The 15,324-nt window shown below is 33.5% G+C and overlaps 1 protein-coding gene across 1 annotated transcript in view; it reads right to left on the bottom strand.

The window, feature by feature from the left end:
• Positions 1-2,345: 2,345 nt before the first annotated feature.
• The window catches only part of mertka (c-mer proto-oncogene tyrosine kinase a), a 35,696-nt gene continuing 22,717 nt past the window's right edge, over positions 2,346-15,324 (bottom strand). The window contains exons 11-19 of the mRNA XM_065296179.2: positions 12,304-12,392; positions 12,117-12,212; positions 11,958-12,038; positions 8,306-8,398; positions 8,006-8,124; positions 7,792-7,901; positions 7,202-7,361; positions 6,855-6,991; positions 2,346-4,406 (exon numbers count right to left, since the gene is read on the bottom strand). Of these exons, the coding sequence (XP_065152251.1) occupies positions 3,965-4,406; positions 6,855-6,991; positions 7,202-7,361; positions 7,792-7,901; positions 8,006-8,124; positions 8,306-8,398; positions 11,958-12,038; positions 12,117-12,212; positions 12,304-12,392 (1,327 nt within the window). The 3' untranslated portion in view covers positions 2,346-3,964. The remainder of the gene's footprint in view (positions 4,407-6,854; positions 6,992-7,201; positions 7,362-7,791; positions 7,902-8,005; positions 8,125-8,305; positions 8,399-11,957; positions 12,039-12,116; positions 12,213-12,303; positions 12,393-15,324) is intronic.

The raw sequence follows: 15,324 nt of genomic DNA, 5'->3' as shown, positions 1-15,324 counted from the left end.
ATGCATATTGTACATTATACATGCATGCTTCCTTTCTCTGAGTTGATATTTTTATTTCTGTAGATGTATTTTGTTTCTATATGAGTTGTAATATTAAGTTTTATGATGGTTTATTATCAATATGAACTACACTTAAGTCACGTCCGGGACGTCCCTTATAATAAATAACCTATAACTCATTTTAATCAATGGTGAGTTTTTAAGAGACCTTTGAGCGGTCACGTGCTCCATTATGAAGAGCAAGTCACTTTCTTTAATGCAGTGATAAATTACTTAAAAAGCACAAATATATCACAATATTCAATAAAATACGATACAACTAATAAGACAAATCCACTTTTTGACAAACATAAAACAAAAGGGACTTTTTTTTTAAACAAAGTGACCTTATTATTTTGGCTGATAAAAGCGTTTTAATACGGAAGAGGATTAGGGCCACTGGTGAAATTTTTTTTTTGAATTCTGACTTTATTCTCAGAATTCTGACTTTAATCTCAGAATTCTGACTTTAATCTCAGCATTCTGACTTTAATCTCAGAATTTGAACTCTGACTTTATTCTCAGAATTCTGACTTTAATCTCAGAATTCTGACTTTAATCTCAGAATTTGAATTCTGACTTTATTCTCAGAATTCTGACTTTAATCTCAGCATTCTGACTTTAATCTCAGAATTTGAATTCTGACTTTAATCTCAGAATTTGAATTCTGACTTTATTCTCAGAATTCTGACTTTAATCTCAGCATTCTGACTTTAAACTCAGAATTTGAATTCTGACTTTAATCTCAGAATTTGAATTCTGACTTTATTCTCAGCATTCTGACTTTAATCTCAGAATTCTGACTTTATTCTCAGAATTCTGACTTTATTCTCAGAATTCTGACTTTAAACTCAGAATTTGAATTCTGACTTTATTCTCAGAATTCTGACTTTAATCTCAGAATTCTGAATTTAATCTCAGAATTTGAATTCTGACTTTATTCTCAGAATTCTGACTTTAATCTCAGCATTCTGACTTTAAACTCAGAATTTGAATTCTGACTTTAATCTCAGAATTTGAATTCTGACTTTATTCTCAGCATTCTGACTTTAATCTCAGAATTCTGACTTTATTCTCAGAATTCTGACTTTATTCTCAGAATTCTGACTTTAAACTCAGAATTTGAATTCTGACTTTATTCTCAGAATTCTGACTTTAATCTCAGAATTCTGACTTTATTCTCAGAATTCTGACTTTATTCTCAGAATTCTGACTTTATTCTCAGAATTTGAATTCTGACTTTATTCTCAGAATTCTGACTTTAATCTCAGAATTCTGAATTTAATCTCAGAATTTGAATTCTGACTTTATTCTCAGAATTCTGACTTTATTCTCACTAAATTCTGAGATTAAAGTCAGAATTCTGAGATTAAAGTCAGAATTCTGAGATTAAAGTCAGAAATCTGAGAATAAAGTCAGAATTCAAATTTTTTTTTCACCAGTGGCCCTAATCCTCTTCCGTATTTTTACACTGCAAAAAAATGATTTTCAAGAAAAAAAATCTTAGTATTTTTGTCTTGATTTCAGTAAAAATATGCAAAATTCTTAAATTAAGATGCTTTTTTTGGTCTAGTTTTTAGACATTTAAGTGATTTTGTGCATAAAACAAGCAAACAAATCTTTTTCACTGCAAAAAATGATTTTCAAGAAAAAAATGTCTTAGTATTTTTGTCTTGTTTAAAGTAAAATATCTAAAAATTCTTAAATTAAGATGCTTTTTCTTGATGAACAAAACGACGCAAGAAAATAAGTCTAGTTTTTAGACCAAAATTATCAAATTTAAGTGATTTTGTGCATAAAACAAGCAAAAACATCTGCCAATGCGGTAAGCAAAAAAATCTTGAATTTTTTTCTTAAACACTAAAATCAAGAAAAATTCGAGAAAAATTAGCTTACCCCATTGGCAGATTTTTTTGCTTGTTTTATGCACAAAATCACTTAAATTTGTTATTTTTGGTCTAAAAACTAGACTTATTTTCTTGGGTCGTTTTGCTCATCAAGAAAAAGCATCTTAATTTAAGAAATTTTAGATATTTTTACTGAAAACAAGACAAATATACTGAGATTTTTTTTCTTGAAAATATTTTTTTGCAGTTTAGACATCAACCAGTTGTTTTATAACAGTTAAAATGCAGAAATATGTATCGGTATCGGAAGAAGTCACGCTAAGTAATCGAATACTGTATCAGCACAGAAATGGTGTATCGGTGGATCCCTAGTTGTAATATTTAAAATAAACCACAAATTAATGCAATTTAAATAAATACATGCATACACTTTGTCCAAGAACTACAGGAATACCAAAGTAATTTCCATTATGTTAGCTGTATTTAAAAAGATGTTGTTCATAATGGCCCTATGCACTTGCCTATGTATACTTAACAATCACACATAAATGGAGACATTGCTATTGTACCTTAGAAATACTATATTTCAATATACTTCATTAAAAATTTTAACTCTTCCATAACATATTACTTAAAGATTTTGAGTTACCGTTTGTCAGTTCAGCTAAATGTATAAAATATAAAAAATGTTCTGTACTTCATATTTACAAAAGGCACTTCTAATATACAAATGTCATTCTATGTACATTTTTTCCTCAAAAACAGACAACAACAACAACAAAAAATAAAAATCACAATAAAGCTTAACTTCTGAACTAATGTGACCCAGTATGTGAAAACCCAGCTAAAATCTTTTTGGGATTTACTGTTTACTATATAAAATCTTCCTACATAAAATAAAGAACATTTAGTGAAAATTTTATCTTGATTTCTTTTTATGTGAAAAATAAAAAGTGTACTACAAAAAAAGCTTTCTTACTTTGTATTTTTGTCTAGTTTTTAGTACATATCTAAAAATTCTTAAATCAAGATGCATTTTCTTGAAAATAAGTCTAGTTTTTAATACAAAAATATTGAAAAAAATATAGATATATATATTAATTACACTGCAAAAAATGATTTTCAAGAAAAAAATTATTTGTATTTTTGTCATGTTTTCGGTAAAAATATCTAAAAATTCTTGAATTAAGATGCTTTTTCATGATGAGCAAAACAACCCAAGAAAATGAGTCTAGTTTTTAGACCAAAAATATCAATGGGGTAAGCACATTTTTCTTGAATTTTGCCTTGAATTTATTGCTTAAAAAATGGCAGATTTTTTGGCTTGTTTTATGCACAAAATTACTTAAATTTGATATTTTTGGTCTAAAAACTAGACTTATTTTTTTGAGTCGTTTTGCTCATCAACGAAAAGAATCTTAATTTAAGAATTTTTTTGTTATTTTTAACTAAAAACAAGACAAAAATACTAAGAATTTTTTCTTGAAAATAATTTTTTGCAGTGTAAGTGTTAAAGGAAAAGTTAAGATTTTTTTCTTACCTCACTGGCAGATTATTTGCATGTTTTATGCACAAATTCACTTAAAATTATATATTTTTTTCCTAAAAAACAAGACTTATTTTCTAAGGTTATTTTGCTCATCAAAAAAATGTATCTTCATTGAAGATTTGTAAGATAATGTACATGTAAGGCCATCTCAAAGATTGAAATTGTAGTAAAATTAGTGGTCAAAATTAAACTTTGATGCTCCTAATCTTTTCATTACAGTTGGATTTCACAGGCAGGGTCACATTTTAAAAAACAATTACAGCATATTACAAAAAGAAACCTCCTCCTCTCTCTGTAAAATGCAGGCCTGGTTTCATTACAGTTTAATATCACAGCATTTTAGGCCCGTTAACATACAATGAATACTGTAGCTACATGTATGGAAAAAAGGGAAAGTTTTTGATAAACCAGTTTTGGCGATTCAATTTGTTGAAGCAGAAATAATTTAAAGCAGAATAGTGATAAAAATTGTTGCACTAATTCCCATACAGTCAATATTCTGATGCATTTCAAGTCCCTAAAGTGTCCTTCAAAGCAGATGTGTTGTGTCACTAGACGTCTGCTGTGTCTCCGTCACATCTCTGACTGTTTCTCCGCTATCGCTCTCCAAGCGTCCGTGATTCAACAGTGGAGTATCAACAGTGCTGTTTGCAGCTGCGTGGTCCCCAGACGATATGACAACAACGTAACGGTCGTCTTCCTCAGCGCCCGTGCTCTCGTGAACATCCGCAGTCACGACCGATGTGTCTGTTGTCTGACGGCTACAGCAGGGGGAAGAAGTGAGCAAAGGTCCCTCCGCAGCCCCTTCTGCTGATTCCTCCTCAGTAAAACTGGTGTTGATGTAGATAATGTCTCTTCTGTTCGACACTGGCGGAAGCTTTCCGGACAGATTCTCCAGCCTCTCCCGGACCTGTGTAAAGTCGGGGCGGTCCACCGGGTCAGCGCTCCAGCAGCTGAACATGATATCATATCTATAAACACAGGAGCATGTGAGATGCTATGAATCGAATATTCTTAAACACTATATTGTCTTGCACTACAACCTGTTTTGGTACAAATATAAAAGTCACATATATCACTACAGTCACAAGTCGGGCGTGTTTTTTAAAAATATCTAAAACTACGGCTGCACAATATAGCAAAATTATTTTAATATTGTAGATATGCATAATATATATGATAAATATAAAATGCATAAAATATATGTAGATATGCGTAATAGTTTGCGCAATAACTGAATGATATGAATACTTCATAAGGTTGTGTATAGTCACAGTTTTATCAAAGAGACTGGCACGCAATTGTTAGTGCTTATGTGTGGTCTGACGTGTGACAGTTGTTTGTTTTTATGACCTTTTTTTTGTTTTGTTTTAGTAAAGTTCAAACTGATTGAAAAAGCCTAAAGCATTATAATATTATATTTAGCAATTATATTTATTTTTCTTCAAAACTGTGCATTTCTTTAAAGTATGGCTCAAGTATGTTTGTTTTAAAGTCAAGTGCATGACTCTTGTGATATTTTATATGTAATGCAATGACAGCTGGGACTTTTGGCATTACACATTTAAAGGAAAACACCACAGTTTTTCAATATCTTACTATGTTCTTACCTCAACTAAATCGAATTAATACATCCCTAACTTTTTTCAATGCATGCACTGCATCTTTGTACAGCGTGTTGGGAATGTGTTAGCATTTAGCCTAGTCCCATTCATTCCTTAGGATCCAAACAGGGATGAATTTAGAAGCCACCAAACACTTCCATGTTTTCCCTATTTAAAGTAAGTATGGTGGCAAAAAATAAAATACATTCACGACGTGCTATACAAAGATTAAGTGCACGCATTGAATAAAGATAGGGATGTATTAATTCGCCTAAGTTGAGGTAAAAACATTGTAAAATATTGAAAAACTGTGTTGTTTTCCTTTACTACAATAATTTCTTAGTCAAAACCTACAATAATCTTGACAAACTACAGTATATATCATTGGAAAGCTCTCAAATTGAAGAAGTTTTCATACTTCATCACCATTTTCCAAAAAGAATGATGAAGTAAGAGTAATTTCCTAAAATGCTACAGGCCAACAGGTGGTCCCAAGGTGTTGTTGCATATTCATTATTACATATTCTATAAACCTGAAACAATCTTGACCAACTATAGACCATTTCAAAAGATGTAAACAACACTGTTCCAGAAACACTTCCTGTTTAAGTTTGTGACTTTTTTTCACATACATCATTGTCTTGAAGATGTTTGTTTAACTTTTTGATTTGGTTACATATGTTCTGTTGGTTTTATTTTATCCCAACGTTTGTCTAGTGTTGAAAAACTTAAACTGGAAGTCTTTCTGGACCAGTGTTGTTTACATCTTTTGAAATGGTCTATATATTGTTGGAAAGCTCTATAGTTTTCATATTTGAAGGCCATCTAATGATAGAAATTGACATTTTATTAATTGTCACTGACAATGTAGGACTACATATGAATTTGTATATCATAATTCTAACATCCATCAAAATAGATCTATAAATCTTAAAAAATCATAACAACATAAATATTATTTGAAAGCTCTACGAATGTAGTTTTCATATTTCAAAACTTTTTTTGCATTAATAATAATGCAGTGACAGTAGTTTTTTATTTGTGACAAAATTATGCACCCAACCGGTGACACCTAGTGGCCTTTGTTGGTAAAACCACTAAAAGTGTGACTGAAAACTCATTTTTTGTGATTTTTAACTTGAAATTAGGATCTGAACTAGCTACGACTTGTGGCTTTATTTGTTTAGCATTTTGGGCGTAAAACATTTTAATTTTTTTCTATTAAAAATAAAATGCATAATTTATTGCATTATTTTTCTTTTTTTAAATAAATTTAAACTGCTATAACTATTTTTAAATTTAATATTTACTCCAAAACATCACTTTGAAGTGTCATCTTTAAAAAGAGACCAAGATTTTGCTTTTAGACCAAATAATGCCAGAGTTATATTAATTTAAAGGTGCACATCACCTTTTCACCCCCACACTCAAAAAAGAGGGGGGCAGTTAAACGGATAAATGTCTTAAAGGGTCTTAAAGGCGGGGTGCATGAGTTTTGAAAAACACTTGGAAAAGGGAGTCGGGCCAAGTACCAAAACATACTTGTACCCAATCAGCAGTAAGGTGCTTGTCTACTAATGGACATCGTTGCCTGGGTTGCATATGTGTGGGGCCGGTCTATCAAAAAAATGGTCCAGATTCTATTGGGGTAGGGGTGTGTTTGTTTAGGTAATTTCAAATATCAACATTGGCTTTTAGAGATCATGCACCCCGCCTTTACAGTAAGCTTTCTATATAGACATTCTGGACGTAAATAATGCATACAGATATCATAAAATATAAATTTTTATGACTTAGAAGCCAAAGCACACTTACAGTTCATCAAGGCAGTCATTTGGTTGTTTGAGTCGGTTGCCCTCGAGGAGATAATCATAAATCTCATGGTTTTGTACTCCTGGATACGGCGTCATGCCACGAGTGGATATTTCCCACATGGTCACTCCAAACGCCCACTGAAAGGACATTAACCGTCAATAACCGCAATGTAACTTCTGCAAACATGCCAGGAAAACGCCTGACTGAGGCTAATATAACAACAGAGAAGTTTGTCTCATATGAGCAAACATTTCCTGTAAAGATCAAAGATATGCTGATTTAAGAAACCTGTGGTCTCATGAGGTAAACACACAAGAGGAAAACAGAACTATGAAAACCGTTCTTACTATATCACTTTTGACAGTGAAGACTCTATCCGCAAGGCTTTCCACAGCTATCCATTTGACAGGCATCTTAGCTATCCGGCCCTGTCTGTAATAATCACCACTGTAGATTTTCTTCGACAAGCCGAAGTCTGCGACGCACACGCTCATGTCATCACGCAACCTGGATGAAAAAAAATATGGCACACTTGTACTCGCTAAGCCCAAACATACTGAGATTTGCAAACACATGCTTTCAGATGTGAGATCAATAGCTAACAAAAAAGACCAGCGTTCATTTGTATGATAGTCAGTGTTGGTTAGGGGCTGGATCACCAAGGGGTCATTAACCACTACAGTAGATGCCTTATTGTTTTACCATTTATTATTGTGGTAGGTCATAATCCTTCAGTTTGAGAGTAAATAATTTAATAGTCTAATACTTGGCATATAAAACTGAGGTGAACTGGACTAAAAAAGGTGGCGGCATGGATGCTTTGTACGGGAAGGCTTTTGAATGGGAACATCAACTGACACCTCTCTTTAGGACGATATCAGCCCTTTCAGCGGCTATAAAAGTAAATAAAGGAGACTAAAAGTTGAGAAGTACTTACATGCAGTTGCGAGCTGCCAGGTCACGGTGAAGGAAGTTTCTGTTGCTGAGATACTCCATTCCTAAAGCGATGTCGATCATAAACTTCAGGAGCACCTGTGTGGGGAGAAACTGGAAACAACAAGGTCCTTTTAGATTCACATTTTGGTTCATGCATGTATAAATCATTCAACCGAGCATCACAATTCTACTAATGTAATGTATTGGCATCTTACCAAAGGGTTTTCACCGAGACGAGACCGTATCAGGAAGCTATGGAGATCTCCGTACTCCATGAATGGAAGCACAACCATCGGTTTGGGAAAATGTCCGGAGCCAACCTCCAAACAAACACCTAGATAAACAATTTTAGCATTGTGCAGGCTTATAAATCGAATTAATCTGAATACTGAATGTGCTTTATTCTTAATAAATCAGTGCACAGGCAAGTTGTTTCACAAAATACAGTTTTTGATGCAAGCACTACTTTGCATGTGGTTTCTGAGAGCTGAACTTGAGTTGAAGATGTTTCTTACCTAAGAGTCTGATGACATTAGGATGGTTGAAATCCTTCATACAAGCAGCTTCATTCAGAAACTCTTCAATCTCTCTCTGGGAGAAGTTATCCACTGAAAGAATCGACAGTAAAATTCCAAAAAATTCCTACATTTATGTTTGATTTATTGTCTTCTATGTTTGTCTATTAAAGTGAACCACTAAAATATATAAACATTTTTGTTTATTTTTCCAATACAGTCAGTAAGTTTACAAATTTTATTTTACCCTCAACACTTGTGACAGTGTGGATGTTATTCTATTTAAATGAAATAAATATGTCAAAAGATACTTTAATACTTTAAAAAATATGCAAAATACGCTGATCCAAATTAATATCCAGAAGGCACTTTAACCATTATCAATTTATAATGATATAATGGATTGTAATAATCCAAAAACAGATGTCTGGCAAATGTGCTGCATGGACACAAAACAAACATTGTCCAAAAAACAAACACAATGTAAAATAAATTATTTACACAAGTTACATAATAATATATGAGCATATCTTTGACATGACCTTTACTCTCCCATTCATTTAACTGTAAGTATAAAAGTATAGGTTTTGTCTTTGTTTCAGTTGAAGACACTAGTATTGCATCCTTAAGTGCATGTTTTGAATTATAGTGCTGTCCACCAGGCACGTGCACACATAGACATCAAAGGGGGCTTGAGCACCGGCCCTTTTTATTCCTGGAGAGAAAGTGCCCTTTTTTTCTGGGGGGCTTTTAAAAAAAATAATAATAATATGATGTTTATTCATATAACAACTGATGTCTGTCTGTTTCTTGTGTTTTTTTACTTGTTGCTTATTTAATTTAACATGATTTTATTCAAGAATCATTTAAATGATATTTAAACTCTTATATAAAGAAAAATAGCGCAATTTGTGGCACACAAACGGTTAACAGATGAGTCCCGCCTCCAAAATTCACATCGCTAATATGATTGGCTTTACCTTTCCTTAGTCCCGCCTCTCTAACTTACTTCGCTTTATGATTGGTTTGTCTACACTCGTGCTGCATCATTCGCACTTAAAGCGCCAAAGCTCAGCCCGACCGAGACGCGATCATGTGCTTGATTATGCAGGCAGCTACCGGTAAGTGTGTGAGGAAGAAAGCATTCTCATATTAACAGTTTTATGCAAAAAATATGGGACACGTTGTTACACATAACGATTCAGGGACATTGTTTTCCATGGCAATCCCATATTAACCTGAAGAGTTGCAAACTTGTAACAATAGTGTATGTAGTTTTAACAGACTGCTCATAAAATAATAAAGCACAAACAATAATACAATTGCTAACTACAGTAGTAAGCTTTTTTGTTGTTACTACTATGGCTGTTAAATAAGTATAATATGTTATACTGGAGTGCTGGAGTAGATTAGGAAGAAATCTGATGGTTCAGTATTTTACTTGCCCAGTCTGAATTTTCACTGACATCACAAAAAAGTAAAATATAAAATACAAATAAAATAGGCCTAATCTATATTTGTTGTTTCTGACATGTGTAACCCTAATAAATATGAAACCTAAGGTTAAAGGTGCCATAGGATGTGTTGTCATAATATGTTAAATTGTTCTTTGACAATTACATAGAAGGTATGTGGCTTTATTAAGTGCAAAAATTATCCAGAAACGTTTTTAAATGTCCATTTACAACCCTAGAATTTGTCATTTGAATGAAATGGTCTATTTTTGCCCTATTTGAAAGGGTCATGAATAATAATGTTGAGCTCTGCTCTGAGGCTCATGCCAGAAGCTCACATTAGTAAACAGACCTTATATTTTGAGCCCTTATCAGACAAAAATACATTTTGAGTAACAACTAATCCGCTAAACGCTAGCATATGATATAGCATTTATTGGCATGTAGCGCTAACTCAGCAGTCACAACTTTGTTTTTAGCATTTTAACAAATTTGTAATTAATGTGTAATTTAATGTTATCAAGACATGCACATTGTGTAATGGCTTCCTTTGCTGCTCTATAAACCTAGACTACTAAAGAGACCATGGTGTCTGTGTGAACTGATTATTTTGTAGGCATATTTTGAAAATTAAACAATTGCGTGAGTTTGAGGAAGATAAAATTAATTAACTTTTTAAATATTTTTTTTTTAAAAGGAAGTCAGAATTGCGTTAATATATATACTTTTTGTTTTAAAAAAAGAAAAAAATATACATAATTATGAGAAGTGCCCTTTATTTCACTTGAGCCCCTGCCCCTCAAAATGTCTGTGCACGTCCCTGCTGTCCACCTCACAGATCTTTCATATAATGATGCACCACAGTCTCTTAATAGGATTAAGATCAGAGGATGATGGTGGTTATACCTTGATTTCTTTCTTATTTTATGCCCATATGAATTAAAACAGTCAGTGGAGCTTTTTGCAGCATAAGATTGTGTATTATCCTCTATGAAAGTAAATTTATTTCCAAAGAAATGATTCCTTTTATATCCCATGGTAGTGAAAAACATCTTTTAGGAACTCTGCATGTCTTCTAGATGCCCTTTTGACCCCCTCAGGGACCCTAAAGGGATCTACCATCTTACTTCCCAATATTCCAGTCCAAATCATTACTCTGGCACCTCTGCCTAATGTTACAGTCTTGTTTGAATATAGTGGCTATTCACCAACTATCCAGAATGGCATTCATCTACATTATTCAGTGTTTTATGGCATGTCAATACATAAAACTGTGTGAAAATAGTCTACTTGTATTCTGAGGTCACAGCAAATGTTTCATTTTTGCAAAGTTTTGGGAGGGGTAGAAACACAGCTTTATGTACTAAAGGATCTCGTATTAAAGGGTTTCTTGAGATTCCAAAGACACCAGCAGGTTTAAATACATGTTTGCTTCTTAACGGTGGCTTTTTATAGCTGCCTTTTCCTAATATTTTCCTAAAAAAATATTTTTAAAAGCCTTCACTGCAAAAAATGATTTTCAAGAAAAAAATCGTAGTATTTTTGTCTTGTTTTCAGTAAAAATATCTAAAAATTCTTAAATTAAGATGCTTTTTCTTGATAAGCAAAACGACCTAATTTATTTTCTTGGGTTGTTTTGCTCATCAAGAAAAAGCATCTTAATTTATGATTTTTTAATTTTTTTTACTGAAAACAAGACAAAAATTGTGTTTTTTTTCTTAAATCATTTTTTGCAGTGTTTATATAATCAAATCTTTCTGTACTGTGAATCACTCATAAATCTTATAATAGTTCAATAATTTCTGTTTAGATCCACGAAATATAATTTGTTATAGGAAGTAATTAGCTTTTTTAAAATAATGTACACTTTTTTGTCTTAAGAAAGATATTTTTCATACCCATATTGTAGGAGAACTACAACTTAGTTAATAATTTGGAACAGCATATTTTTCAAAGTATTAAAGTATCTTTTAACATTTTAATTTCATTTAATAATAATAATAACAACATCCACATCATATAAGTGTTGAGGGTAAAATAAAATGTCTTACTGACTGTATTGGAAAAATAAACAAAAATGGCATGTGCATAATAATTTGGAATGCGGTGTATAAATAGCTAGTGAATATTGTTGATAATAAAGTCATTAAACTAAAAAGTCGTTAGAAGCACACAGAAAACTATTCGGCTAGACTTACATTTCATGGTCTTCACAGCAACTTTTTCAGATGCTCCACTTGGTTGTCTCAGATGGCCCTCCATAACAGATCCAAACTCACCTGTAAGAGAAGATATTAGATGCCTAAATCAGTCTGAGAAGATTGGTGACATTAAATCAGACCAAACCGTCTCCTCACCTTCTCCAAGGACTTTACCGATGGACAGCAGATTCCTTAAAATCATCACATCCTGAAGTTTGGCTTGAAGTTCACTGCTGATGCCCAAGCTGGCAACTAAGAAAGAGAAAATATACATTCAGATCTGTTATACATCAAATCCCAAGGTTTTACAGTAATGATAAATGGTTTATACTTCTTGACATACGTGTGATTTCCATGGCCGAGCGGTTATAGGATCTCTGAGGTCTGTACTCGACAATAGGAGTGAGTTTGTCTTCAATTCCAAACCAAGACCTGTAGAGGGCGCCAACGATACATGTTTAATCACAGTATTACAAAACTAATGATTTATAATGACGTAAAATATCACAGGGATTGTTTTCTTTAGATATGAAACATGCAGCAGGAATGTATATAAAGAAAATGAATAGGGTCAATTTGACTGGTTAAATGAGAAATATTTCCTTGAACAATAATAATGGTCAAATTTTGCATTTGAAAAATATTACTATATACTAGTTAGACAAGCATTATTCGACATTAACTTTTGGAAATCATGCCGGTGTAAACTGGCTTTTCAACAGAAATAAAGACCTTGAGGAGTTAACAACTGGTTAACAATAGTGGATCTTTAACAAAGCTACACCCCATCACCCACTACACCCCATGTTGATGTTAATCTCTATTGCAAACAACTGGAGGTAATTTGAAGCTCTTTGGTCAGCACTGCCTTGGCCAAGTCTGTCCTCCATAATTATGTTTTACTAGAAATCATGCTGTTTTCATAGACCAAGCACCATAACTTCTGCTGCACTGCTCTTTCCTCAGGCCTTCAATTTCCTGTCCCAAAAACATTGAGATAAAGAAATGAAAGTAAACAAGCTGTGCGCTTCAGTTTTGGTCTTGGAATAAAACGCAGTCTGTAAATCATTCAGCACTGTGGGACTGTTTATGAGAAATTGATGCCATGAATTACATAGTCAAAAAGTGCTTGTGAAATGGCTTTCAAAACACAACTGACGGGTGAAAGATGTTTGTGACATAATAAAAATACACACAGGCAGTGGAGAGAGATACAAAATATCATAAATGTTGAAACATAGGAGGCCAACCACAACCTATTGTCAGGCATGAAAACGGGTCAGGGGTGAAAAAGGTGAGAAGGGCGCTCGAGGGGCGATGTGGCCTATGAAGGGGCCGCGGCTCATTAGGGAACATGCTGTAACTTAATTTATTTATTCTTCAGGCATGTGATTGGCCAAGGACAAAGAAGAAGTAAGGGACTCAACATCCCTCCACGTGCGCAGAAACAAAATTCCCACCATAACATACATGACCATTATTTCAATTATTTAATTCTGACGGACAATTTAGATTTAAAATGTAAACATTTGACTAGTAACAGAAACCATGTTTAATTAAATGGGTTGATAAATGTGGAAAGCTGTAACAAGTAGAATTCCCGTACTATTTTACATCTGCAATAATTTTATTTTGCCATAATCAGACCATCAGTCACAAGGCCATACAATTTTAAGTTGGCATTGCAATAGGGTGGACCTGAAGGCCTACATCTAATTTAAAATGAATTAATTTTACAATAAAGTACTGGTTAAATGAATTAAATTACGGTTTTTGAGTCATGGGTTGAATAATTTTCAGATAAGCAAAAAAGTGATGTGGAAAAATAAAATAAGAACAAATCAAGACATTACAAGCATATAAAATAAAAAAGAACAAAGTTACAAATAAAGTAAGATCTAACAGTATTGATTAGGTAGAAAAACAGTATCAAATTAACATAACACTGTTTTCATACTATAAATTAAATATAATTAATCTTTTTAAAGCTATAAAAGTGATTTTCCTTTTGTCTTTTGTAGTTTGATTAACATTATGACTCAAACATAAGCATTTCTTATAAGACGAACTGTCCCTTTAACAACGGAGAAGCGATCTATACACTGACACATGATCAACTTCTCACTTATAATAAACGACTGTTTTAATGAGAATACTTTCAGAGACTGTGGTATTACAATAAAGTTTGTACGTATATCTCCTGTCAAGCCCAAAAAAATATGCGTTTGCTTTGCGTGATTTTTGAAACGCGCGTTGGGCGTGGGCTTTTGAGTTTGTGCACGTATGCGTACTTAAAACAGTTCACTTTAGCATCTTTGTCGCTCAAATAGTCTAAAATCGCTTAAATGTTACTGTAAATGGTAAACTTTCTTATTAACTGTATTAGTAACAGTATGTTCTTATTACAGCATTTCATGCAATATTTTGCAGTTTCACCATATTTAAATTTAAGTACTTACAGCCGTAGACTAGTAGACCAATGTGACTTACAAGCGAGGAGTACGTCCATAATTCGTTCCAATCCATTCCAACAAAAAATCTTTTAGGTCACTTTGCAGTGTCAGTCTGTGTAGATATGTTGTTTTAATTGGTTGATGCCTTCTACAATGATAGTTTTACAGCGTTTTGTGTTGACGTCCCGAAGGCAGTCGCTCTACGCATCTTCAACAAGCTTGTATGACGAAGAACACAGAAATGCGGATGACATCACAGTAGCGCAGGAGCCGTTCGAAAGCAGACTTCCTTATGGCTTCTCGATTCACTCTCGTGATACTTTGATGTCACCTGCCCGCCTGTCGGTTTTTGCAGCGCAGCATGAACTCAAACAAATTTAATGTCTGGGATACATGTTTGGATGACGGCGAAGGGCGCGTCTTCAAACAAAGCGCGCATACCCCCCCTCCCCCCAAAAATGTTTTCTCATCGAATCTACATGATTCACGTGGGTCACCTTTTTTGGCTTCAAAACGGCGAATTTCGCCGAAAGGTGAGGGATTTTCATGCCTGTATTGTACTTACAAACATAAAGGCTGATTTATACTTCTGCGTCGGACCTACGCTGTAGCCTCAGCTTTCATTTACTTTTCTCCGTTGTTGTCTCTGTCGACATGCAGACTGCTAGTAGGAAAGTGTTGACGGGCATGTTACTGGTGTTGACCCATTGTTATATTTTTGCACATAAGGCTACGGCGTAGGCTACGGCTAAAGCAGAAGTATAAATTCAGCTTGACTTCATTTATTGATGAATATCAGCTGACGTCACTCACTTGTCTTCCGCCATTTTGAGTACCTGAAGTGGTCGCGTAAGAACTAGAAGCTATGCCTTCAATATGTTGTGAGCATCAAAATCGCTATTTTTACAACA

The sequence above is a fragment of the Paramisgurnus dabryanus genome, chromosome 20, assembly GCF_030506205.2.
Source record: "Paramisgurnus dabryanus chromosome 20, PD_genome_1.1, whole genome shotgun sequence".
In the NCBI taxonomy this organism is placed as follows: domain Eukaryota; kingdom Metazoa; phylum Chordata; class Actinopteri; order Cypriniformes; family Cobitidae; genus Paramisgurnus; species Paramisgurnus dabryanus.
This window is presented reverse-complemented; position numbering and strand designations above follow the sequence as displayed.